The sequence below is a fragment of the Pristiophorus japonicus genome, chromosome 22 (genome assembly GCF_044704955.1).
Source record: "Pristiophorus japonicus isolate sPriJap1 chromosome 22, sPriJap1.hap1, whole genome shotgun sequence".
Lineage (NCBI taxonomy): Eukaryota > Metazoa > Chordata > Chondrichthyes > Pristiophoridae > Pristiophorus > Pristiophorus japonicus.
The window spans coordinates 33,009,287-33,034,870 of record NC_091998.1 but is presented as its reverse complement, the minus strand read 5'-3'; the positions used below and the strand labels follow the sequence as shown (position 1 = coordinate 33,034,870).

The window sequence follows — 25,584 nt, the reverse complement described above, 5'->3', positions numbered from 1 at the left end:
ATGTCGCTAGAAGCAGCTTCTATTCCAACGGTGACTGTCTCTAAATCACTTGTTTGGCCGGGCACCCACTGCAGATCATGCCGTAGCTTCATGTGCTCTCGGGCCAACTTTTAATTTTTGAAATGAATTCCTGGGATGTGGGCATTGCTGAGAAGGTGATGATGGGCCGCAGTCTTGACCCACTGATGACACTTTGATACAACTGAGTGGCTCGCTCGGCCACCTGGGAGGTGTAAGTGGTTTTGGTCTTGGTGGTTTTGAATCACCCCCCCCTTACGACAGTTCTCGATCCTGGGATTTATAGTGGTGAACAGAATACTCCATTATAGATAGATCTTTCGGTCTCAACCATCACAATGCTTTTGTTCAAGTTAAAGCTTCCAGTAAAATACACCCTGGTGGTGTAAAACAAACAAACAGTACAACCACACAACACTGGCCTGTCTGAACAGGCCCCTATCGCGAAGTACATATGACTAAAACACCACTGCTTGGCTTAATAGGGCACTACCGAATCTGTCCAACAGGCTGTGCGTCTGCCTGTGATCCGCGCAGAAACCTCCCCACTAAACCCCGAAGGCTTGGTTGGGACACACAACACCCCGCCACACTATGCGGTGGTCTTAAGGATGTGTGGGCTGGGATAATGCTCACCAGTTACCCCTCTGGCTTACTTGCTGCATCTCCCATTGAGCGAGGCTCTCTTTGCTCATAGATGGTGGTTTCTTATCTCTATCCCAGACGAAGTGCTCGGTCCTTGAGTGCGTTGAACAAAGCTAGCAAGCATAGAAGAGGAGAGAGAGAGAGAGAGATGGCTGCAAAAACTGCCATCTCTTATACCTGAAAAATGCTTCTGAATTCTCGCGCCAAAAAAACAGTCCTTTGCCTGAGGCAGTCCAACTAAAGAGCACTGAATCACATCTTCGGCCTGTGCCTTTGTTACTGGGCTGTTCCTGGGGAACTCGTTTATTTCGATAGTTTGAGCACTGACCAGTTTACCTGATCTCTCACTGATGGGTTCCCATTACATGGCAAAGGGTCCTCCATCTCACTTCAGCCATCCCAGACTATCCCCGCCCACCTGATGTGTATTCCTGTGGAACATGTTTGGGCCTGTCCCGGTCATGTCAGCTCTTTTGAACTATGAAAAAGCAATATCCAAAACTTAAAGTCCAAAAATGTTTACGCCGATGATGTCGATGTTTACGCCGATTCTTACAGAGGGCAGTTAAGAATCAACTGCGTGGCTACGCACGTCCATCATTCAGGCAGAGGACTCGTAAAACTGAGCCCCCTGTCTGCAGCACATCCTGGGGCTCCTGACAACCGGGTTCCAAGGCTCCTCCGCCAAAGGCAGGTGTCTCCTGTCTGTCTGGATAGCAGCGAGTGCCTTCGCACCTTCCACTGCCCCAGGCTTCTCCTGGCCACTCCTGCTTGTCACAGGACCTGCCCCCCCTTGCAAAGCACATCCAGGTGCGCGTCTGGGCCGGTGCGCGGGTGTGGGTGATACAGTGGCGGGATTGGGGTTGAAGAGGGGCTCGGTGGTGCGGAAGCTGCAGAGGACAGCTAGCTGCTGCTCCTCTGCCTGTTGCTAGTGGTATCCCTTGGGCGACAGGACAGAATGAGAGACTGGTATGGGTGGCGAATCTGTGCAATGGTCACTGCACTTTTCAGAACAAGCTCTGCACTGATTAGGCTGCAGAGTGACTTGGATAGGTTAGGTGAGAGGGCAAATGCATGGCAGATGAAGTATAATGTGGATAAATGTGAGGTTATCCACTTTGGTGGTAAAAACAGAGAGACAGACTATTCTCTGAATGGTGACAGATTAGGAAAAGGGAAGGTGCAACAAGACCTGGGTGTCATGGTACATCAGTCATTGAAGGTTAGCATGCAGGTACAGCAGGCGGTTAAGAAAGCAAATGGCATGTTGGCCTTCATAGCGAGGGGATTTGAATACAAGGGCAGGGAGGTGTTGCTACAGTTGTACAGGGCCTTGGTGAGGCCACACCTGGAGTATTGTGTACAGTTTTGGTCTCCTAACTTGAGGAAGGACATTCTTGCTATTGAGGGAGTGCAGCGAAGATTCACCAGACTGATTCCCGGGATGGCGGGACTGACCTATCAAGAAAGACTGGATCAACTGGGCTTGTATTCACTGGAGTTCAGAAGAATGAGAGGGGACCTCATAGAAACGTTTAAAATTCTGACGGGTTTAGACAGATTAGATGCAGGAAGAATGTTCCCAATGTTGGGGAAGTCCAGAACCAGGGGTCACAGTCTGAGGATAAGGGGTAAGCCATTTAGGACCGAGATGAGGAGAAACTTCTTCACCCAGAGAGTGGTGAACCTGTGGAATTCTCTACCACAGAAAGTAGTTGAGGTCAATTCACTAAATATATTCAAAAGGGAGTTAGATGAAGTCCTTACTACTCGGGGGATCAAGGGTTATGGCGAGAAAGCAGGAAGGGGGTACTGAAGTTTCATGTTCAGCCATGAACTCATTGAATGGTGGTGCAGGCTAGAAGGGCTGAATGGCCTGCTCCTGCACCTATTTTCTATGTTTCTATGTTTCTATGAAGCAGTGGCCGTATTGTTATTACAGACTGCCTTTGGGCAGCAGTGACTGAAGATATGTGAATCTAGGCTGATACTCCAGTGCAGTGCTGAGGGAGTGCTGCAATGTCAGAGGTGCTGTCTTTTGAATGAGACATTAAACTGTCTGCTTTCTTAGCTGGACGTAAAAAAATCCCATGGCACTATTTCGAAGAAGAGCAGGGGGAGTTATCCCCGGTGTCCTGGGGCCAATATTTATCCCTCAATCAACGTAATAAAAACAGATTATCTGGTCATTATCACTTTGCTGTTTGTGGGAGCTTGCTGTGTGCAAATTAGCTGCCGTGTTTCCCACATTACATCAGTGACTACACTCCAAAAGTACTTCATTGGCGGTAAAGCGCTTTGAGACATCCAGTGGTCGTGAAAGGCTCTACATAAATGCAAGTCTCTCTTTCTTTCTTTGCTCACTTGCCTGCAGCTGGCACCTCCCCTCCTACTTCTTCCACCTCCCATTGCTTCTCTGACCTGCCTGCCCAACAGTTCTGGAGATCTGCCCCCCACCCCTTGTACAGAGGCCAGACGCTGGGAGCGTCACCACAGTAGTGGATCTCTGGTTGAGTGACACCATCACCTTTTTTGAGAATAAAGTAAGAGAGTGCACCAGCCCCTCTGCCTACCATCATTTGGACTGCAACCCAAGTGTGATGGGCATTCCTTGTTTGGGATGAGGCCAGGTGCAGGTAACCAGCAAATGCAGAGGTGCGCCTTTCAACCGTTTCCCTACATGTCGGGCCATGACTGAAGGAACACTTGCAGGGTGAGGAAGCGGCGCGAAGAATCTCGTGGTCCCACGTGGATATTTCAGGGAAGTGGTCCATTGTGAGTAGAAATGTGAAGTTCACTTCTAACATCAAGTTGAATGTAGATGGGAAGTAGAAATAGCCGATTAGAAAAGCAAAGAGAGAGGGTATTAAAAAAGACCAGCAGAAAAAAATTAGATAATTTATTAATGGAAAAAATGCAAAAGAAAGCAAGACCTGCATTCATATAGCACCTTTCATAACCTCAGGATGTCACAAAGCGCTTTTACAGCCAATGAAGTACGTTTGAAATGTAGTCACTGTTGTAATGTAGAATGGTTGAAAGGCAGGGCCAATTATGAATGAAAAAGAAATTGTTCTGGGGGATGAAGGAATGGCAAATATAAATGAAGGACTTTATCTTGTTCTCACAGCAGAGTGTAGTGTTGGGAGTTACAGGGTGCAAGAGGAGGAGGTGGAGCGGTTACATAGAAACATAGAAAATAGGTGCAGGAGTAGGCCATTCGGCCCTTCGAGCCTGCACCGCCATTCAATGAGTTCATGGCTGAACATGCAACTTCAGTACCCCATTCCTGCTTTCTCGCCATACCCCTTGATCCCCCTAGTAGTAAGGACTACATCTAACTCCTTTTTGAATATATTTAGTGAATTGGCCTCAACTACTTTCTGTGGTAGAGAATTCCACAGGTTCACCACTCTCTGGGTGAAGAAGTTTCTCCTTATCTCGGTCCTAAATGGCTTACCCCTTATCCTTAGACTGTGACCCCTGGTTCTGGACTTCCCCAACATTGGGAACATTCTTCCTGCATCTAACCTGTCTAAACCCGTCAGAATTTTAAACGTTTCTATGAGATCCCCTCTCATTCTTCTGAACTCCAGTGAATACAAGCCCAGTTGACCCAGTCTTTTTTGATATGTCAGTCCCGCCATCCTGGGAATCAGTCTGGTGAACCTTCGCTGCACTCCCTCAATAGCAAGGATGTCCTTCCTCAAGTTAGGAGACCAAAACTGTACACAATACTCCAGGTGTGGCCTCACCAAGACCCTGTACAACTGTAGTAACACCTCCCTGCTCCTGTACTCAAATCCCCTCGCTATGAAGGCCAACATGCCATTTTCTTTCTTAACCGCCTGCTGTACCTGCATGTCAACCTTCAATGACTGATGTACCATGACACCCAGGTCTCGTTGCACCTCCCCTTTTCCTAATCTGTCACCATTCAGATAATAGACTGTCTCTCTGTTTTTACCACCAAAGTGGATAACCTCACATTTATCCACATTATACTTCATCTGCCATGCATTTGCCCACTCACCTAACCTATCCAAGTCACTCTGCAGCCTCATAGCATCCTCCTCGCAGCTCACACTGCCACCCAACTTAGTGTTATCCGCAAATTTGGAGATACTACATTTAATCCCCTCGCCTAAATCATTAATGTACAATGTAAACAGCTGGGGCCCCAGCACAGAACCTTGCGGTACCCCACTAGTCACTGCCTGCCATTCTGAAAAGTACCCATTTACTCCTACTCTTTGCTTCCTGTCTGACAACCAGTTCTCAATCCACATCAGCACACTACCCCCAATCCCATGTGCTTTAAAAAGGAAAGAGTACTGAACAAACGGGCACAACCCTAAGTGAAAAAGGCTTTGGCCTCTGACAGCTGTATCCTCGAATGTTGAGAGAAGTAGCTGGGGCTCCGCCCACAATCTCTCACACATCCTGGCGTAGGGAAATTGGGCCAGCAGACTGGAGGGATACTGTTCAAAAACGCGGGAAGAGATAAACTAGGTAACGAGAGAGCAGTTAGCCAAACATTTGTTAGTGGCTAAATTTTGAGTTCAGGACATGGGACAAAAATAACACAGGTGTGATGTCCGAAATCCGGAAATCTCGGGAACGAGGCCGTTCCGGGTATTTCCGGATTTCGGAATGTCTTGGCCTGGGTCGAGGTAGGGAATGGGGGGGTGGAGGGGGGGTCCGGGGTTGGTGGGTCAGGACGGGGAGGGGGGGGTGTTGGGTCAGAGATGGAGGAGGGTGTTGGGGATGGAGGGGGGGGTCGGAGAGGGGAGAGGTCAGGGATGGAGGGGGGAATCAGGGTGATCAGTTAGGGGTGGGTGGAGGGGGAGGGGTTTGGGGAGGGGAGGGGGAGGTCGGGCGGCCGAGACGGGGGGAATTCGCATTTCGGAACATTTTCTGGATGATCCGCCATGAATCGGCCCGGTGTCCGGATTCCGGAACATTCCGGATTTCGGACGCTCAAACCTGTACTCGAGTAGAAACACCTGGAGTTAGAAATGGCGCCTGGCCCAGAGGTCCTGCCCCCCGATGCGGAATTGGACCGTACGCCCCCAAAAGAAGCGGGGTGTTGTCTCCGACGCTGACGCATCAGGAGCACGGAACTATGCACAGCGCTAACGCGCTATAATGGCCCTCCCCTTCCATGAAAGGAGCAATTTCCCCTGCGGGGCGGAACAATGACATCATCGCCGGTTGTGCGCCGGCCCAGGGCACTAATCGCAGGGCAGGCCGTTGCTGGGACTGCACCCCCTCCAAACCTCGGGGCAATTTCCCGGCCGGCAGTAGCACCCCCTCCCCTGGGCAAAAATGCCTTTGCACCCCGTTAGTCCCCCCGGATGCACTAATGGGGCTATAAAAGGGGCAATTTTTCCCCAGGGGGCTTAATTAAGGACAGCCAACATAGGAATTGTAAATGGCAAGCTGTGCCTTACAATTTTAAGGAAGTTCTTATGAGGAGGTGGAATGGGTTTCCACCATGGTGGGGTTGCCCTCACTGTCTAGGCCACATCCTTAAGCGAGGCCTGAACCAAGGCCTTCACGGACCTCCTATCCTTGGTGCCAATAACTGGCTCTCTCTTTGCCAAATTTGCCAGTAACAATTCAACTGGTCTCAATATTTTGGGGCTCAGGCCTTGAGAAAACTGAGACTAAAAATGTCTCCCTCGGCCCTTTTAAGAAGTCCCAGAGGACCCTCACATATCTCTTCTCACCCCCCCCCCCCCCGCCCCCAAGAAGAATCCCAATAAAGGCTGTAAATAGAGCTAGGAGCCCAACCACATTATTAAGAAAGAAAGACTTGCATTTATATAGCGCCTTTCATGACCACCATACATCCCAAGTGCTTTACAGCCAATGAAGTACTTCTTGGAGTGTAGCTACTGTTGTAATGTAGGAAAAGCGGCAGCCAATTTGCGCACAGCAAGCTCCCACAAGCAGCAATGTGATAATGACAAGATGATCTGTTTTTGTGATGTTGATTGAGGGATAACTCTTGGCCAGGACACCGGGGATAACGCCCCTGCTCTTCTTCGAAATAGTGCCACTGGATCTTTTATGTCCACCTGAGAGAGCAGGCAGGTTGAACGTCTCATCCAAAAGACGGCACCTCCAACATAGCAGCACTCCCTCAGCACTGCACTGGAGTGTCAGCCTAGATTTTGCATTCAAGACCCTGAGTGGGACTTGTACCCACAACCTTCTGACTCGGACGAGAGTGCTACCCACTGAGCCAGGACTGATGCATAGTTAACCAAGGGAAATAGAATGAGGTCACGCTGGCTATGCCATCCCAATGGAAGATAATCTAGCCCCAACTCTCGCATCCCCTCCAAGTTTTATTGCTTTGTAAACCCGCCAGTTGCTGCATGTCCCGGTAGATGGACCTCAGTGCCTGTATACAGGTGTTCTACTTGTCCAACATGCTTCTTTTTGGAGCAAACCCCATGAGACCTGAGTTCCCCGTTCTCAACAACAACAATTTTTATTTATATAGCCTCCTTAATGAAGTAAAACTTCCCAGGGTGCTTCACGGCAGCATTATCAAACAAAATTTGACACCGAGCCAATAGAGATACAAGGCAGGTAACCAAAAGGTTCATCAAAGAGATAGGTTTTAAGGGTGTCTTAATGGAGGAGAGGCGAAGAGGTTTAGGGATGAAATTCCAGAGCTTAGAGCCTATATGAGTGTAATGTATGCACTGTGAGTATGCTCACAGGTTTATAGCGTTGTTGAGTTAGGAGTGGCTTAGCCAGTCACGTGATGTTCACAAGACTCAATAAAACCCCAGCCAGTTGGGTTTGTGGGATCCACGATGAGGCAGGTGGTTGTGAGCCTGGTGGATGAACTGGTAATATGTAGTGCGATTGTTAAACCTTTTGCTGATAAACCAACTAGTTCTTAATAGCAATGTGTTGCTATCAATTCTTAAGCAGAGAACCCATGAAGCAAATACATTACAATAAGTTTGATTACTTTGTGAAACTGAATAATTAATACAAGTCTGTTCATGTGTCTTTTTTTCCTCTCCCTTTGATAGGTCTGACTCCAAAATTTGGTCACCGATGACTAACGAGGAGGGGAAGCAACATCCATATAGGATGAACTTGATGGCGGATCAACAGGTAAACCCCGGTGACCTCCTGCTGAAACTCCAACCCCACAATCCCCCATGTGTTGAAACTACAGCCTCTTAAGTTCAAAGGTCACCTCGGCCTTGACGTTCCCTCCAAAAAACTGCATAATTTGTGTGAAATATTCTTCTATCTCTTCAAACTATTACTGAGCTTTACTTAAAAACACACGCACGCACACACCGCTTTTTACATAAAGGAAGTTGAAACTTGTATATGTAGAGAGGTACTTCCTGCAAACATTTCAAATAATTTCCTGTAACGTATTTGCTTCATGGGTTCTTTGCTTAAGAATTCATAGCAACACATTGCTATTAAGAACTAGTTGGTTTATTAGCAAAGGTTTAACAATCACACTACACATTACCAGTTCATCCACCAGGCTCACAACCACCTGCCTCATCGTGGATCCCCCGAACCCAACTGGCTGGGGTTTTATTGAGTTTTGTGAACATCACGTGACTGGCTAAGCCACTCACAGCTCAACAGTTTTATCAACCTGTGACCATCCCCACAAGTGTATACATTACACTTCCAATTGGATTTCCGTAAGGCAGCGTGTGACTGAGATACACAAGAGCAGAATGTCCCAGGTTTGACCATCGGTCCGTCCGCGGCTTGCTGGTTTCAGCCAGGTGACAGTTAACCTTCACACCCTGGGCCAAGGGAGGTCAAATGTCACCCAGAGCCTCCCGCCCTTGCTTGTTAATATAGAGTGGTCCCTGCTGGAACGTGCATGTGTGTGCATGACAGTTGAGGACAGGATTGGGACTGGTTGTGATGCCCCTGATAGTCACACAGCCCGCCAACGCTCGCTCTATAGGCTCACAACCAAACAATGGGCTTGGCACTCGAGGCCTGCTCTACTCGGTAACCTCCTGTGAATCAGACAGAAGTGAAATCCTCATTCTTAGCAGTGGGATCTGGCCCACCCATATATACTGGGTGTAAAAATTGGAAATATTCAGACCTGATCCAACTAAAGTCATTTTTATTGCTACTACAATTGCTAAAATCGGTATTTCACTCCTTACACCTCTCTACTTGAGTTGTGTGGAGATGGACGAGAGTTGGAATACCAAGGTGCTGTTGCTATCCTCAACCCCCATTACCCACCCAGCTTCAATAGGTACGCTGATGTGGCCTTGCTCTTCCTTTCCACCACCTCTCTTGAACCCACCATCCCTTGTCGGGCTGCCTGCTGGGCATCAAGTAAGGCGGAGTCAGAAGCTTCTCCAACTAGACATTGTTTTTGTCCGTTACCACAAACTCCACTCCCTCACCACCAACTTCAATCCACACCCCTGTCACTTGTTCAGATGCCCCTGATAGTTGCAAGACTTTACTGTCCTGTTCAACCCACAGCAGGACTTCAAACCCCACATTTTATCTATTATCAACCTCCTCCCCTACCTCAGTCCCTCCATTGCTGAAACCCTTACCCACGCTTTTGTCACCTTCAGGCTCCATTTCTTGAATGCCCTTCTCGCTGACCTCCCATCTTCCACCCTCTAAACTGGTGCAAAACAACATACACGTCACAAGTCCCGTACCATGTTTCCCCTCCCCATCCGACATTATCTCCCAGTTTCCCCAACTCACTGAAATCCTTTGCTATGTGACCCCGACTTGTGCCCAAGCTCCTGCTGCGGTGCCACTGACAGCTCTCAAATACTTCGTCAAAGTCGCTGGTCTCCGTGCGTGGGCTTAGATCAAGTACCTGGAGGCTATTTGATTGCGGGGAGATGGCAGTTGTGGTTGGGGAAACCCAGGAGAATAGGCTTCCCTCGGAACCCTGCCGAATGTAACGGCGGGGACTGCCAGCTTAGATTTATTAAGAAGAAAGACTTGGATTTACATAGCGCCGTTCACAACCACTGGACGTCTCAAAGCGCTTTACAGCCAATGAAGTACTTTTGGAGTGTAGTCAGTGTTGAAATGTGGGAAATGCGCAGCCAATTTGCACACAGCAAGCTCCCACAAACAGCAATCTGATAATGACCAGATCATCTGTTTTTATTATGTTGATTGAGGGATAAATATCGGCCAGGACACCAGGGAGAACACCCCCGCTCTTATTCAAAATAGTGCCGTGGGGATCTTTAAAGGCAATATGAATTTTAGTAGGCTCCTTTGAGAAGTTAATGGAGTGTGCAGATGACAAAGGCAATGCAGTGGATGTTGTGTACGTGGATTTTCAACTGGTGTTTCAGAAGGTGGTCTGTGCAAGGTTTGTTAATGCAATGAAAGGAAGTACGAGAGGAGTGTAGTGGCTCATGGGGAGTTTTTCGGACTGAAGTGATGTAAATAGCAGTGTCCAATTCTTATATTTCGAAAGCACAATATCATTTGCTGGAGTTCTTTAAGGATGTAACGAACAGGGTGGATGAGGGGGAACCAGTGGATGTGGTGTATTTGGATTTCCAGAAGGTGCCACATAAAAGGTTACTGCAGAAGATAAAAGTTCACGGGGTTGGGGGTAATATATTAGGATGGATAGAGGATTGGCTAACTAACAGAAAACAGAGAGTCGGGATAAATGGGTCATTTTCCGGTTGGCATACAGTGACTAGTGGGGTGCCGCAGGGATCAGTGCTGGGTCCTCAACAATTTTCAATCTATATTAATGACTTAGATGAAGGGACCGAGTGTAATGTAGCCAAGTTTGCTGATGATACAAAGGTGGATGGAAAAGCAAGTTGTGAGAAGGACACAAAAAATCTGCAAAGGGATATAGACAGGCTAAGTGAGTGGGCAAAAATTTGGCAGATGGAGTATAATGCAGGAAAATGTGAGGTTATCCACTTTGGCAGAAATAATAGAAAAGTCAATTATAAGTTAAATGGAGTAAAATTGCAAAGTGCTGCAGTACAGAGGGATCTGGGAGTCCTTGTGCATGATCACAGAAAGTTAGTATGCAGGTACAGCAAGTAATCAGGAAGGCAAATGGAATGTTGGCCTTTATTGCAAGGGGGATAGAGTATAAAAGCAGAGAAGCAGGGAAGCAACTGTACAGGGTATTGGTGAGGCCACACCTGGAGTACTGCGTACAGTTTTGGTCTCCGTATTTAAGGAAGGATATACTTGCATTGGAGGCTGTTCAGAGAAGGTTCACTAGGTTGATTCCGGAGATGATACAAAGGGGGCTGAGTTATGGGGATAGGTTTAGTTGGTTGGGCCTATATTCATTGGGGTTCAGAAGAATGAGAGGTGATCTTATTGAAACATAAGATAATGAGGGGGCTCGACAAAGTGGAAAAAGAGAGGATATTTCCACTCATAGGGGAAACTAAAACTAGGAAACATAGTCTTGGAATAAGGGGCCGCCCATTTAAAACTGAGATGAGGAGGAATTTCTATCTCTCAGAGTGTTGTAAATCTGTGGGATTCGCTGCCCCAGAGAGCTGTGGAGGCTGGGTCATTGAATATATTTAAGGCGGGGATAGACAGATTTTTGAGCGATAAGGGAGTAAAGGGTTACGGGGAGCGGGCAGGGAAGTGGAGCTGAGTCCATGATCAGATCAGCCATGATCTTATTGAATGGCGGAACAGGCTCAAGGGGCCAAATGGCCGACTCCTGCTCCTGTTTCTTATGTTCTTGTGTTCTTAAAAGTTGGAGGAAGATTCAAAAATAGGAAGTGTGCGTAGCCATGGAGAGCATTATCAGCAACTTCAGGAGGACATAACCCGGTCGGTTCATTGAGCAGAGGGATGTTGGGTGAAATTTAATGTAGAGAATTCTGAGGAGGTATTGTTTTCAAGGAAGAATGAGAGGAAACATACATGAATGGTAAAACTGTAAAAGTAGTGGAGGTGTAGCAGGCAGGTACAACAAGTAATCAGGAAGGCATGTGAATGTTGGCCTTTATTGCAAGGGGGATGGAGTATAAAAGTAAGGAAGTCCTGCTACAACTGTACAGGGTATTGGCGAGGCCACACCTGGAGTACTGCATACAGTTTTGGTCTCCTTATTTAAGGAAGGATATACTTTCATTGGAGGCCGTTCAGAGAAGGTTCACTAGGTTGATTCCTGAGATGAAGGAGTTGTCTTATGAAGAAAGGTTGAGCAGGTTGGGCCTATACTCATTGGAGTTTAGAAGAATGAGAGGTAATCTTTTTGAGACGTATAAGATTCTGAGGGATAGATGCAGAGAGAATGTTTCCCCTCGTGGGGGAATCTAGAACTATTTCAGAATAAGGGGTCACACATTTAAAATGGAACTGAGGAGGAATTTCTTCTCAGAGGGTTGCGAATCTTTGGAATTCTCTACCCACAGAGCTGCGGAGGCTGGGTCATTGAATATATTTAAGGTGGAGATAGACAGATGTTTGAACGATAAGGGAGTCAAGGGTTATGGGGAGCGGGCAGGGAAGTGGAGTTGAGGCCAAGATCAGATCAGCCATGATCTTATTGAATGGCAGAGCAGGCTCGAGGGAACAAATGGCCGACTCCTGCTCCTATTTCTTATGTTATGTTGGGAGCAGAGAATCTGAAGGGGTCAGATGCACAAATCTTTAAAAATGGGAGGATAAGTTGATAAAGCGGTTTTAAAAAAAGAAAATAGTGCAGTGGATCCTAAGATTTATCAGTTGGGGTAAAGAAGTAATGCCGAGCCTATACATATGATTGGTTAGGCTGCAGTTACTTTAGGAAGGATGTCAAGGCCTCTCGAAGGTACAGAAGAAATGCACTAGGTTGATACCAGAGATAAGGGGCTTTTCGTTACTAAGGAAGACTAGAGAGGCCGCAACTCTTTTTACTAAGAGGAGTTCTGATAGATTGGTGTTTGATTAGATAAATAGTTCACTGCTTCTAATGGTAACTAAAAAAGGCAAAAACTTAAACTCACAGACGAATTAAGGGAGCGATAAGGGGAATTTATTTTATGTGTGGAATGCCCTGCCAAAAACATGGTAGCAGAGTCACAACAGCTTTGAAAGGGAAATTGGATAAATATTTGAAAAAGAAAATTGGCAAGTGGGCAGAGAAATGGGATTGAATGGAAAGCGCTTTCAGCGAGCGAGCGCAGGGGTAATGGGATGAATATCCTCCTTCTATGCTATAAAAGATTATGGTATCGAATTTTTACATCGAATTTACAGCCCAGAAACAGGCCATTCGACCCAGCTGGTGAAAGCCAGTGTTTATGCACCACATGAGCCTCCTCCCACTCTACCTCCTCTCTCCCTTATCAGCACCTCCTTCTCTTCCGTTCTTCCTCAAGTGCTTATCCAGCTTTCCCTTAATTGCATCGTCGCAAAGCGCCTCAAGCACTCCCTGTGGGAACGAGTTCCACATTCTAACCATTCTCTGGGTGAAGGCATTTCTCCTGATATATTGATTAGCTGCTTATCATGGAGAGACTCTTGTAGTAAGTGGTTTCCACCATATTGTTTGTACTAATGGAATCAAGGCCAGAATTGGAGTGCCTTGAAAGGGTCTTATCTTGGAAACATGATGATATTACACTGCAGAGAGAGCACTTGGACAAGTATGAACTGATAAGAGAGTCAGTCTAGATTTGTGAAGTGTCAGTCATATCTGACTAATCGAGTTGCATTTTTTGATCATGAATGTGGTGGATAAGGGATTGTCAATGGATGTTGTCTGTATGGATTTCCAGAAGGCATTCGATAAGGTTCCGCACAAGAGCTTATTAGCAAAATGAAAAGCGCACAGAGTTGGAGGTACTCTGTGATCTAGGTTGGTAATAGTTGGGAGGTAGGAGATAGAGCGTCAGGATAAAGGGAACACGCTCTGATTAACGGGATGTGAGGAGTGATGTTCTTCAGGGATCGCGACTGGGGCCTTGGCTTTTCACCATTTTTATTAATGACTTGGATGAAGGAATAGAGAGTTGTATATCAAAATGCTTGCAGATGACAGTAATTTAGGAGGCACAGTGAGTTATGTAGAATCATAGAAGTTTACAGCACAGAAGGAGGCCATTTTGGCCCAATCGTGTCCGCGCCGGCCAACAAGAGGCTATCCAGCCTAATCCCACTTTCCAGCTCTTGGTCCGTAGCCCTGTAGGTTACGGCACTTCAGGTCACATCTAAGTAACTTTTAAATGTGGTGAGGGTTTCTGCCTCTACCACCCTTTCAGACAGTGAGTTCCAGACCCCACCACCCTCTGTGTGAAGAAATTTCCCCTCAAATACCCTCTAAACCTTCTATCAATTACTTTAAATTTATGCCCCCTGGTTGGTGACCTCTCTGCTAAGGGAAATACACCCTTTCTATCCACTATATCTAGGCCCCTCATAATTTTATACACCTCAATGAGGTCTCCCCTCAGCCTCCCCTGTTCCAATGAAAACAAATCTACCTTATCCAATCTATCCTCATAGCTAAGATTCTCCACTCCCGGCAACATCCTCGTAAATCTCCTCTGTATCTTCTCCAGTACAATCACGGCTTTCCTGTAATGCGGTGACCAGAACTGCACGCAGTACTCCAGCTGTGGCCTAACCAGTGTTTAGGAGGCACAAATTAGGATTAGGAAGTTATAAAGTGTCATCGGCAGACTAAGTGAGTGGGCAAACCTGTGGTAGATGGAGTTCAGTGTGGGAAAGTGTGAAGTCATCCACTTATGAGGCAAGAACGACAAATCAAAGTATTTTCTTCATGGGGAGAGACTGGGGAGGAGCAAAGAGATTTGGGTATCTAGGAACACATCACTAAAAGCTAGTGCACAGGTACAAAAGGCAATCAGAAAGGTTCATGGAATGCTGGGTCAAGAGCAGAAGTGATGCTTCAGTTGTACAGAGCTCTGGTCAGACCCATCTGGAGACTGTTCAGTTCTACGCCCCGCCCCTCAGGAAGGATATATCGGCCTCAGAGGGAGGGCAGCACAGATTCACCAGAGATTTGGTAGGAGGAATACAGAGAAGCTATTTACACTGGTAGGGGAATCCTGCAAACGGGGGCACAATCTTAAAGTTAGATCTAGGCCATTCTGGAATGAAATCAGAAAACATGTTTTCACACAAAGGATAGTGCAAATCCCCTGGGAGGACAGACGCACCAGCGTTAGTGTCCTCAACCAGGCCAACATCCCCAGCATTGAAGCACTGACCACACTTGACCAGCTCCGCTGGGCAGGCCACATTGTCCGCATGCCAGACACGAGACTCCCAAAGCAAGCGCTCTACTCGGAATTTCTTCACAGCAAATGAGCCCAAGGTGGGCAGAGGAAATGTTACAAGGACACCCTCAAAGTCTCCCTGATAAAGTGCAACGTCCCCACCGACACCTGGGAGTCCCTGGCCAAAGACCACCCTAAGTGGCGGAACTGCATCCAGGAGGGCGCTGAGCACCTCAAGTCTCGTCGCCGAGAGCATGCAGAATTCAAGCGCAGGCAGCGTAAAGAGCGTGCGGCAAACCTGTCCCACCCACCCTTTCCTTCAACGACAATCTGTCCCACCTGTGACAGGGACTGTGGTTCCTGTATTGGACTGTTCAGCCACTTAAGGACTCATTTTAAGAGTGGAAGCAATTCTTCCTCGATTCCGAGGGACTGCCTATAATGAGTGCATATCTCGAACTGCGGATGGGTCAATTTTCAAGACCAAGACAGATAGATTTTTGATGGGTAAGGGGATCAAGGGATAGGGGCCAAAGGCAGGTAAATGGAGTTGAGGTGCAGATCAGCCATGTTCTGATTGAATGGCGAAACAGACTCCAGGGGCTGAATGGCCTGATTGTGTTCCTATGTTCCTCTACTACATTCAGTGGCGGTCAAGTCGACTGAACATCAGCAGATTTTGGAGTGGGCGTGACCCAGGTCAGATTTTTCCATGATTTTTCAAAGTCTGGCCACTCATTGGTGTGTGCCATGACTTGCTGTTAATAAGATGTCTCTATCCCCTGTCGCTGTTAGATAATGGAATGTCATTGTTAGACTCAGTGACTGCCCTTTGAAGGTAGCAGTGATTTCTTTTAAAGAAAAGTAATAACTTTTGAACTCTGAGGTGGCTGACAGGAAAGATGATCTAATGATAGGCAAGGGCTTGTAATATATAATAGAAGTAAAGAGAAAAGAACTTGAATTTATATAGTGCCTTATCACATCCTCAGGGAGATCCTTTACAACCAGTTGACCGACCTTTAGATTAGATACACTCCAGGAGCATCCATTCTGCGTATAACCTTTTAGGTGAGATTTGAATTGTAGTTACTATTGTAATGTAGGAAATGCTTCAGCCAGTTTGCGCACAGCAAGCTCTCACAAACTGCAATGAAATAAATGACTAGATAATCTGTTTTGATTGAGTTGGTTGAGGGATAAATATTTGCCAGGACACCAAAAGATCTCCCCTGCTCTTCTTCAAATGTTGCCATGTGGTCCTGTGTGTCCACCTGAACATGTGGACAAGGCCTCGGTTTAACGCCACATCTGTAGGACTGCACCTCCGCCAGTGCGGCACTCCCGCAGTATGGTACTGAAGTCTCCATTCTCCTCGGGCCCTGAACTTTGCCACTCCCAAGTTGCCAGATAATCGGAAACCAATCAGGTGAATCCGTAAGCAATTTCTAGTATCCGGGGCCAGAGCAGAGGTACCCTGGGGTTTGAGTTGCTGTTGGGCCAACGATGGGAGTGGAGGTTGGAGAGTGTGGCAGTATAACACGTGGCATGTTTGCACTGTTCTTGTATTTATCGATTGCCAGCCTGTGTGTATAGTCATTTTGCTTCCTGCTTCATCCCTTACTTCATCATTATAGGCAGTCCCTCGAAATTGAAAAGTGAGTTCTCAGGTGACTCTACAGTCCAATACGAGAGTCACAGTCTCTGTCACAGGTGGGACAGACAGTGGTTGAGGGAAAGGGTGGGTGTGACTGCTTTGCCGCACGCTCCTTCCGCTGCCTGCGCTTGATTTCTGCATGCTCTCGGCGACGAGACTCGAGGTGCTCAGCGCCCTCCTAGATGCACTTCCTCCACTTCGGTCTCTTTGGCCAGGGACTCCCAGGTGTCGGTGGGGATGTTGCAGTTTTTGAAGGAGGCTTTGAGGGTGTCCTTGAAACATTTCCTCTGCCCACCTGGGGCTCGCTTGCCGTGTAGGAGTTCCGAGTCGAGCGCTTGCTTTGGGAGTCTCGTGTCGGGCATCCCTCACTTCACACAACTGCCCACTTCCTGTCCCTCCGCTCCTCTCCCCGCTCCCCCAGCCCATGTCCCAGACTGCCCATGAGGAGCACCATGGGCGAGCAGTTGGTTATGTGTGTGCGTGCGTGTTTGTAAATGTTTAAGATCCTCTTTTATCTATGCTGCCAGTGTTTAAGGTTCAGAGTCATTGCTCAGCTTTATTGTTGTGTTTGGAAACTCGGTTTCCCTGGAAACATGACAGGATTATACACGGGTGTGACCGGGGTTTAAAGGCACACGAGGCTTCAACTCTGAGATTATCAAGTTTTTTTTAAAAAGTTCAGTCCGTGCTTGTTGTTAACCGCTGCCAAGCTGCTGCCGGTAACACCAGTCCGTGGGCACATTGCTCCCGGGCTTTTTGACCTGTTTCCAAGCCCCTCCCTGAGCTCCCCCCATTTATACACTTGTAAAGTGACCCTTTCTGTTGCCTCGGCAACGATTTGGGAATCTGCCTTCTCTGAAAATTGCTGGCAGTGCCTTTGCTTCCCGATAGTGCCGATCACTCTCCCCGTGGGAACAAAGGAACCGTGACATGCTCCCAGCGTACACTGGAGAGGAGAGGTGCATCGGAGCCCCTAGGTGGTGCTGTAGCAGGAGGCTGCATTTAAATCTGGGCATAATTAGAAATAAACATCGGTGCCCTCACTTAGCAGACAGAAAAGGACCTAAAGTTCTGATTGGGTCCGCTTGATCACAAGACCTGATTGCTGATTGGTCCCCCTGGAGGATAAGATGCACCCAGCAGTTTATGTGTAATTAGAATCGCCCTGCCTTCGTAATCAGTGACTTAGCGAAGTGTAATTCGAGCCATTCTGACTGCCGACTCCAGACAGAACAGAGCTCACTTGGAACAGACAGGGCTCACTCTCGTGGGTGAAGACCTTCTCTCATGCCCCCCCCTCAAAACAAGTTCCTGCTCCCATCCCCCACCACCCAACTGCATGACCCCCCCCCCCTTCGCCCCCCCCCCCAAGTTCCTAAGCTTCTCTTCCCTTAAAGTTCCCGAACTTACCACCACCCCACCCCCCTGCCATAGATGGGGCATTCCGTGTTGTTAGCAGGTTTATTGGGTATGAAGTTAATAGCGACAGTGTCGTGACTTCCGGATTTCGTCCAGTCCAATGATATCACTTACCACACACGCACCAAGGTTTCTGAGAAATCAGCCAGGTGTAGGGGGAGGAGACGGAGAATGTGATGTGGGTGTAGGGGGTGGGTTTGGAAGAATGTGATCCGTCTTACCAGGTGGATCACGTTCTTGCTCTCATCCCCCTCTTTAGACCTGGATCATGTTCTTCCCCCATTCCCACTGTGCTTTCCGTACTCTTTATCCCCCACCGAATTCCTGACCTCCTCTCCCTGAACTCCCTCTCTCTCTGCATCCACCCAGTCTCTCTCTCCGCCACTCTCTCTCTCTCTTTCTCTCCCCCACTCTCTCTCTCTCTCTCTCACTCTCTCCCTCTCCGCCACTCTCTCTCTCTCCGCCACTCTCTCTCTCTCTCTCTCTCTCCCCCACTCTCTATTCTCCCCACTCTCTCTCTCTCTTCCTCCCTCCTCTCTCTCTCTCTCTCTCTCTCTCTCCTCTCTCTCTCTCTCTCTCTCTCTCTCTCTCTCTCTCCCCCCCCCCCCCCACTCTTTCACTCTCTCTTGATCCCCCACTCTCTCTCTCTCGATCCCCCATTCTCTCTCTCTCTCTCTCTCCCTCTCTCTCTCTCTCTCCTCTCTCTCTCTCTCTCTCTCTCCCTCCCTCTCTCTCTCTCTCTCTCCCTCTCTCTCTCTCTCTCTCCCACTCTCTCTCTCTCTCTCTCTCTCCCACTCTCTCCCTCTCCCACTCTCTCTCTCTCTCTCGCTCACCCACTCTCTCTCTCTCTCTCTCCCCCCCTCTCTCTCTCACTCTCTCTCTCTTTCTCCTCCCTCTCTCGCCCCCCCCCCCAACTCTCTCTCTCCCATCTCCGATTTCCTCTCTCTCTCAGAAGGCCGCGAACATGTTTGTGTAGATAATCTCAGCGATATTCTGGGCAAAATTCCTGGAGGCTCCTTCTGTATAGTTATTGATTTAGCAGCTCCAGGCTCGAGTGGCAGCTCCAGGCACAGCAATGTGGTTCATGTCTGTAATGTACTTGTGAATGACTCCACGAGGCAATGTGTTGTACTCAAACTGTAGTGACCTTGGTCCTTTATTCGTAACTCCAGAGTGAGGCAGCCACATGATGGCTACCCTTTTATACAGCCTCTGCCACCAGGGCAGGAAACCCCGGTCTCCATCAGTTGCACCCTCTAGTGGTGCCAGCATGTATATACACAGTGTAGACCTTATTGATAGAACATCAGGTAAATCAGGTAAATCTTATGCAACTACACAGTGACTACACAGAGAGTATATCTATAGTCTGCATTTATAACATCACTCTCCCCCAGGTCCTTTGTGGCAATTACCTTTGCACTATGTGCTCTGGCTTAGCTCTCCCCAGACTTAAGTGCCAATAGCCCTTGCACCTTGGCTGTGCTTTGGCTTGGCTCTCTCCCTGTTAACCACCAAGTCCTTTTGCCACAACGTTGGGTGGTGGTTACCAGTTTGGATGGTTCGATGATGCAGTGGAGGTTCCAGTGGGTTCTGGGTGTGATCCATGTGTGTGTCCATGGCTACTTACATCCATTACCCCCTCCTCCCCACCCCCTCACAGCGAGATCATGCAGCAGGCCCGTTACATTAACATACAGGATCAGACACAGTGCAAGTACAAAGTTACAGTTTGTATCATGACACCTTGGTTCAGTGACTTACATTCGTTACGTTTTACGGTCGTGCGCCAGGATTAGGTAGATTGCATTCATGGTTCAGCCATGGTCAGTACTGAGGTAGCAGTACAGGTATGCGAGGACGCTGGTTCCAGAGCAACCGGATGAGGTCCTAGTCGTCGGATGGCGGCCTGTGCCCCCTGCTAGTGGAGTGGGCTTGGTTCGCTCACCTTGCCAGGACTCAGGGCCTTTGCCGTTGCCTAGTGGTGGGCAGAGCCACAGATGTGTGTGGCCTCCCTGTCCTCCTTTGAGGGCTGCAGAATCTTCTGCCTGCTCTCTAACGGTGTTGGGAACCTGGCTGTTCCAGGTCCCATTTGGGGAACTCGTTGGTCCTGACCTTGCACTCCCGGACATGGCCGAGGTAGCGACTGGGTCTGGGGGCTTCACCGTCTCCACCCGGGTGGTGAGCAACGGCGGCCGACTGCGCGTATTGGCGTCATTTTCATTTCCAGGTCCGTGGCGAATAGTGCCATCGGGTGCCTGTAGCATGGGATGGACCTGGGGCAGGGTATCAGGATCAGTGCCTTCATCCTCCTGAGGTCGCTGGCCTATAACTTGTGGGGACACCTGGGGCAGGGCATCAGGATCAGCGCCTTTACCCTCCCGAATTCACTCACTTGCTATTTTGGTGACAATCTATTCCCGACATCTCGCAACAACATTTTGTTCACAATCTTAATCGGTTTGTTACATTAATTGCCATGCATACAATGTCTCTTTAAGTTCAGTTGGTTGCAGGTCTCCTTTAAGAGAACCCTGCTGGCTTTACCCCAATCAAATCCTTTGTTAGACACCACGTGTTGGTCCCTCAGCGTTGCACCTCGTGGTGTGGCCGCGGCCATCTTTTTTTTCAGCCACGCTGCACCTCGCTGCAGCAGGGACGCCATCTTGCCTCTGTCTTCGAGGTCGACTGCCTTGATCCTTCTCTCCCGCGATTCTGCCACAAAAGCTGGAAGAGTGCCAGTGAATTCGATCTTCTACCCCAAGAGTCCTGCCACTGGAGCCGGGATGGTACTTTTAGGTTGTTCCAGTCGGATCATTGTCACGCAGCCATGATAGATGGTCTGTGCCTCAGGTGCTGCACTGGTCTATTCTCTGGTGCCTGGCCCAAGCGAAGGTGAGGTTTTGCTCTGCCTCTGAGCACGGGGGACATGGATTGCTGGAGTGAAGAGGTCTTCCCATTTCCACTGGATCTTCCCCATCCACCTTCTTCCGAGTAGCGTTGGACCATCACCTGCAACAATCCACAGAGGTAACTTGTGCACCACGCCATTATAGATTACACTTACATCTGCACAACCAAGGACTGGGATCAGCTCCTTGGTGTAGGTGCGCAACTTTTCCTGTACTGGAACCAGCTTGGGTCGTTTTTCATTCCATAGCCTCTCAAAGACATCCTGGCTCATCACTGACTGGTTCGCTCCCGTGCCTACTTCCACGAAGACTGGACATTTATCTCGACTTCCATCTTCACTGGAGGACAATCGGTGGTGCAGGTATACACTCCATATACTTCTTCTTGGGGCCGAGCTGCCTCGCTGGCCAAATCATCATTCAAAGCTGGATTCAAAGTCATCTACCGGCTCCTCTGCTAGATGGTGAGTCGTATTTCTTTTACACATATGCTGGAGGTGGCCCTTCGTGTTACAGGCTTTGCATACATACTCAGCAAACTGACACTGGTGAACCCTATGGTTTCCTCCGCAACGCCAGCATGGTGCTACTTGATTAACATCCCTCGGCGGACTCTGAGTTCTGGAACCCTGAGGTCTGTGCTCTCTGCTCTGGGCAGAGCCATGTTCCACAGTCTTGCCTGTGAAAGGCACCATTTTATGTACAGTACTTGCCGGATTTGAGTCCACAGGATGAATAATTTGCTTGGTGCTGCAGGTCGAGTTCATGAATGCCTGACTGATGCTGATGGCCATCTGCAGGGTGACTGTGGTGTCGGCAGATAATAGCTTGTGAAGGAGGCCCTCGTGGCCAATTCCTATAACAAAGATGTCTTGCATTGCTTCGTTGAGGTGCATGCCAAAATCACACAGTGCCGCAAGTCCCCTGAGGTTTGCAGCATATTTTGCAATCTCCTGGCCCTCAGGTCTGTGGTGAGTGTAGAATCTGTGCCTGGCCGTGAGGATGCTCTCTTTTGGTTTTAGTTGGTCGCGAATTAGTTCAGTCAGCTCATCATATGTCTTATCCTTGGCCTTCGTGGGTGCCAGCAAGTCCCTGATGAGGTGGTAGACCTCGGGCCCACACATGGTCATTAGTATAGCCTTACGCTTCTCCGCCAATGCGTCCGTCTCCCCTGCCAGGTCGTTTGCCATGAAATATTGCTCGAGCCTTTCTGTGAAGGCATCCCAATCATCACCCTCTGCGAAGTCTTTTAGTGTGCCAAAGGTAGCCATAATCACATGAAAGTCCGTATACTCGTCGCCAGTTGTTATGTCTGTAATGTACTTGTGAATGACTCCACGAGGCAATGTGTTGTACTCAAACTGTAGTGACCTTGGTCCCTTATTCATAACTCCAGAGTGAGGCAGCCGCATGGTGGCTCCCCTTTTAAACAGCCCCTGCCACCAGGGCAGGAAACCCCGGTCTCCACCAGTTGCACGCCTTAGTGGTGCCAGCATAGTATATACACCGTGTAGACCTTATTGATAGTACATCAGGTAACAAGTCTCCAGCTTATGCAACTATAAAGTGACTACATAGAGAGTATATCTATAATCTGCCTATAAAACAGACCCAACCTCCAACTCCCTCGTTTATTGTACTGCGCACAGGCGACCAGATCGAACGCGCATGCACAAAAGGGGCGGAGTCCACGCGCGCATGCACAGCACACAACAATGTTCGTGCAGATAATCACTCTGGACAGAAAACAAATTCAAAGTCAAGCCTTGGTTGAAAAGAATTTGGAACAACTTTGACATTCCCTTTGTTCCTCTGCCTGTCTGCTGTTGTTCGAACTTTGCGGGCTAATGGGGAAACGGAGTTAAAGGGGGTGTCAGAACCCAACAGTGTGGAGTGTCTGGGAATTAAAGATTAATCTCCTGGACATTACTGCCAGCATCCAGGGAGAAAAATCACAACAAATGATGTTTTTGTTTCCCATTTTCTTTGAACACGTTTGTTTATTAGTTGTATAAATATTGGAGATGAGGAAACAGGTTATTTGACTGGCCGAGGCGGGAGATCACGTGATGATAAACTCCAGAAACACATCCAACCAGGGTTGCCAACCCTACCCAGCACTGTGCATGAATTCAAGTCTCTCGCACCGATGGGCCAGTAACTACCATTTTGCCAAGTCCGCTATCTCACAGGGCTGGGCCGGGGGGTGGGATCGAGGCTTGAGTTCTGAGATTTGATACACTGCTGATAATCCTCAAATAGAGCATCCTCCACAGCTGTACAGGGAACAAATCGAGGGCTATTTTAAATCCAGACGTTCGGTGGCTCTGAAATTTCCAGTCAGCTCAAGAACTGGGCTGTCCGATCCAAACCAGACGGCAATCCAATCGGCAATACTCTATCAAATCCAGGGCCTCGAGTACACTCTGTCCAATCACACATTAAAGAATATAGATTTCAACAGGAATTACTAAATTATTATAATGATTTAAACAAGGTTATAACTATCAGGAATGATTGAACAGACTGGGTCTCTGTTGTTTGGAACAGGTTAGACTGAGGGGGTGAGCTGATAGAAGTGTTTAAAATGATGAAAGGATTTCATAGTGTAGACAGAGACAAGATGTTTCCACATGTGAGGGACTTGAAAACTATCTCCCATAAATGCAAGAATGTCATTAATAAATCCAATGGGGAATTCAGGAGAAAATTCTTTACCTGGAGAGTGGTGAGAATGTGGAACTCGCTGCCACAGGGAGTGGTTGAGGCGAATAGTATCGATGTATTTAAGGGGAAGCTGGATAAATACATGAGGGAGAAAGGAATAGAAGGTTATGCTGATGGGGTGAGATGAAGAGGGGTAGGAGGAGACTCGAGTGGAGCATAAACACTGGCACGGACCTGTTGGGCTGAATGGCCTGTTTCTGGGCTGTAAATACTCTGTAAATTGAGTCAATATTCCCCCCCATCCCTCTCTTGACACAAGTGAGTATCAGAAAACTGTGGGCAGTGCCCCTGTGATCTTCAGGAGCCCACTGATTGTGGACAATCTACCTCCCCACGGGTACAGACTCTACCCCAATAAGTCAGATTGAATTTTTATTGTGCAGGATCATGGGGCTTTTACCAATATTCTGCCCCAGTTTCCTGTGTGAACCGTACATCGGTGTAATTCTGTGTGGTCAGAATGGGTTCGGTTCTAAAATGTATACCTGTGTGGTGCTGAGCTTGGGGATTTCATACTGGGCCCTGCTGCATTAGCTAATCATACTACACTTGCTCAACCTTCCCAGGTTAGGGAAGGCGATGGGACTGGATTCCTGCTCCTGGGCGCTTGTTGAGAAGTGCAGACAGGATCAGGCTTGCCAGTGATGCCTTCCACAGTCACTGTATGGCTCAGAGACATGGACCATGTACAGTAGACACCTCAAGTAGCTGGAGAAATACCACCGATGATGTCTCCGCAAAATCCTGCAAATCCCCTGGGAGGACAAACGCACCAGCGTTAGCGTCCTCGATCAGGCCAACGTCCCCAGCATTGAAGCACTGACCACACTTGATCAGCTCCGTTGGGCGGGCCACATCGTTTGCATGCCAGACACGAGACTCCCAAAGCAAGCGCTCTACTTGGAACTCTTACACGTCAAACGAGTCAAAGATGGGCAGAGGTAACATTACAAGGACACCCTCAAAGCCTCCCTGATAAAGTGCAACATCCCCACTGACACCTGGGAGACCCTGGCCAAAGACCGCCCTAAGTGGAGGAAGTGCATCCGGGAGAGCGCTGAGCACCTCGAGTCTCATCACCGAGAGCATGCAGAAATCAAACGTAGGCAGCGGAAGGAGCGTGCGGCAAACCAGTCCCACCCACCCTTTCCCACAATGACTATCTGTCCCACCTGTGCCAGGGTCTGTGTTTCTCGTATTGGACTGTTCAGCCACCTAAGGACTCACTTTTAGAGTGGAAGCAAGTCTTCCTCGATTCCAAGGGACTGCCTATGATGATGACGAGTTAAACAGTCCATTTTGTTTTAAATTTCCATTGGTCCATTTTTTAAAAACTGAAGCCTAAGTTTGTGATGGCTGTTTGTAAAACTTTTAGAATCCACAATGGTTCATTTTAGCTTTGCCAATAGAAAGCCCGAGGTTCATTGTTGTCAGAGTCGATGCTTATATATTTCTCCATCTCTCATTTTCATGCCCCACCTGGAAGGAATCGAAGATAGGAAAGTGCCACTAAAATAATTAACTGCTTCACAAATCATTTCTTTTAATAGATGCTTAGATGTTGTTTCCCCTAACTGGACAACCTAGAACTCGAGAGAATAGTCTAAGGATAAGGGGTCGGCCATTTAACACAGAGACGAGGAGAAATTTCTTCACTCCGAGGTGGCAAATCTTTGGAATTCTCTGCCCCCAGTGCTGCGGAGATTCAGTCGTTGAGTATATTCAAGACAGAGATCGATAGATTTTTAGGGCTAGACTTTCCACTTCGCATCGCTGGGCAAGTGCCCATATATCACCCAAAAAGGCCTGCTATCATCCATTTTGAATGAAAAGTGGAAAGTTGGACCAGCACATTGCCGGAAAATTGCTGGCCCAACTTTCGGCTCACATCGGCAAGGTGATCGGCCACACTTCACCGGGTGCAACTTTCGACACATCGCCGGCACATCGCTGGGCTGATCACTCA

At 48.2% G+C, this 25,584-nt stretch overlaps 1 protein-coding gene across 3 annotated transcripts in view; it reads left to right on the top strand.

Moving 5' to 3' along the window:
* The window catches only part of pdlim1 (PDZ and LIM domain 1 (elfin)), a 137,839-nt gene that overhangs the window by 84,301 nt on the left and 27,954 nt on the right, over positions 1-25,584 (top strand). For all 3 annotated transcript variants that reach the window (XM_070865854.1, XM_070865856.1, XM_070865855.1), the window contains exon 3: positions 7,722-7,806. In XM_070865854.1, the coding sequence (XP_070721955.1) occupies positions 7,722-7,806 (85 nt within the window). The remainder of the gene's footprint in view (positions 1-7,721; positions 7,807-25,584) is intronic.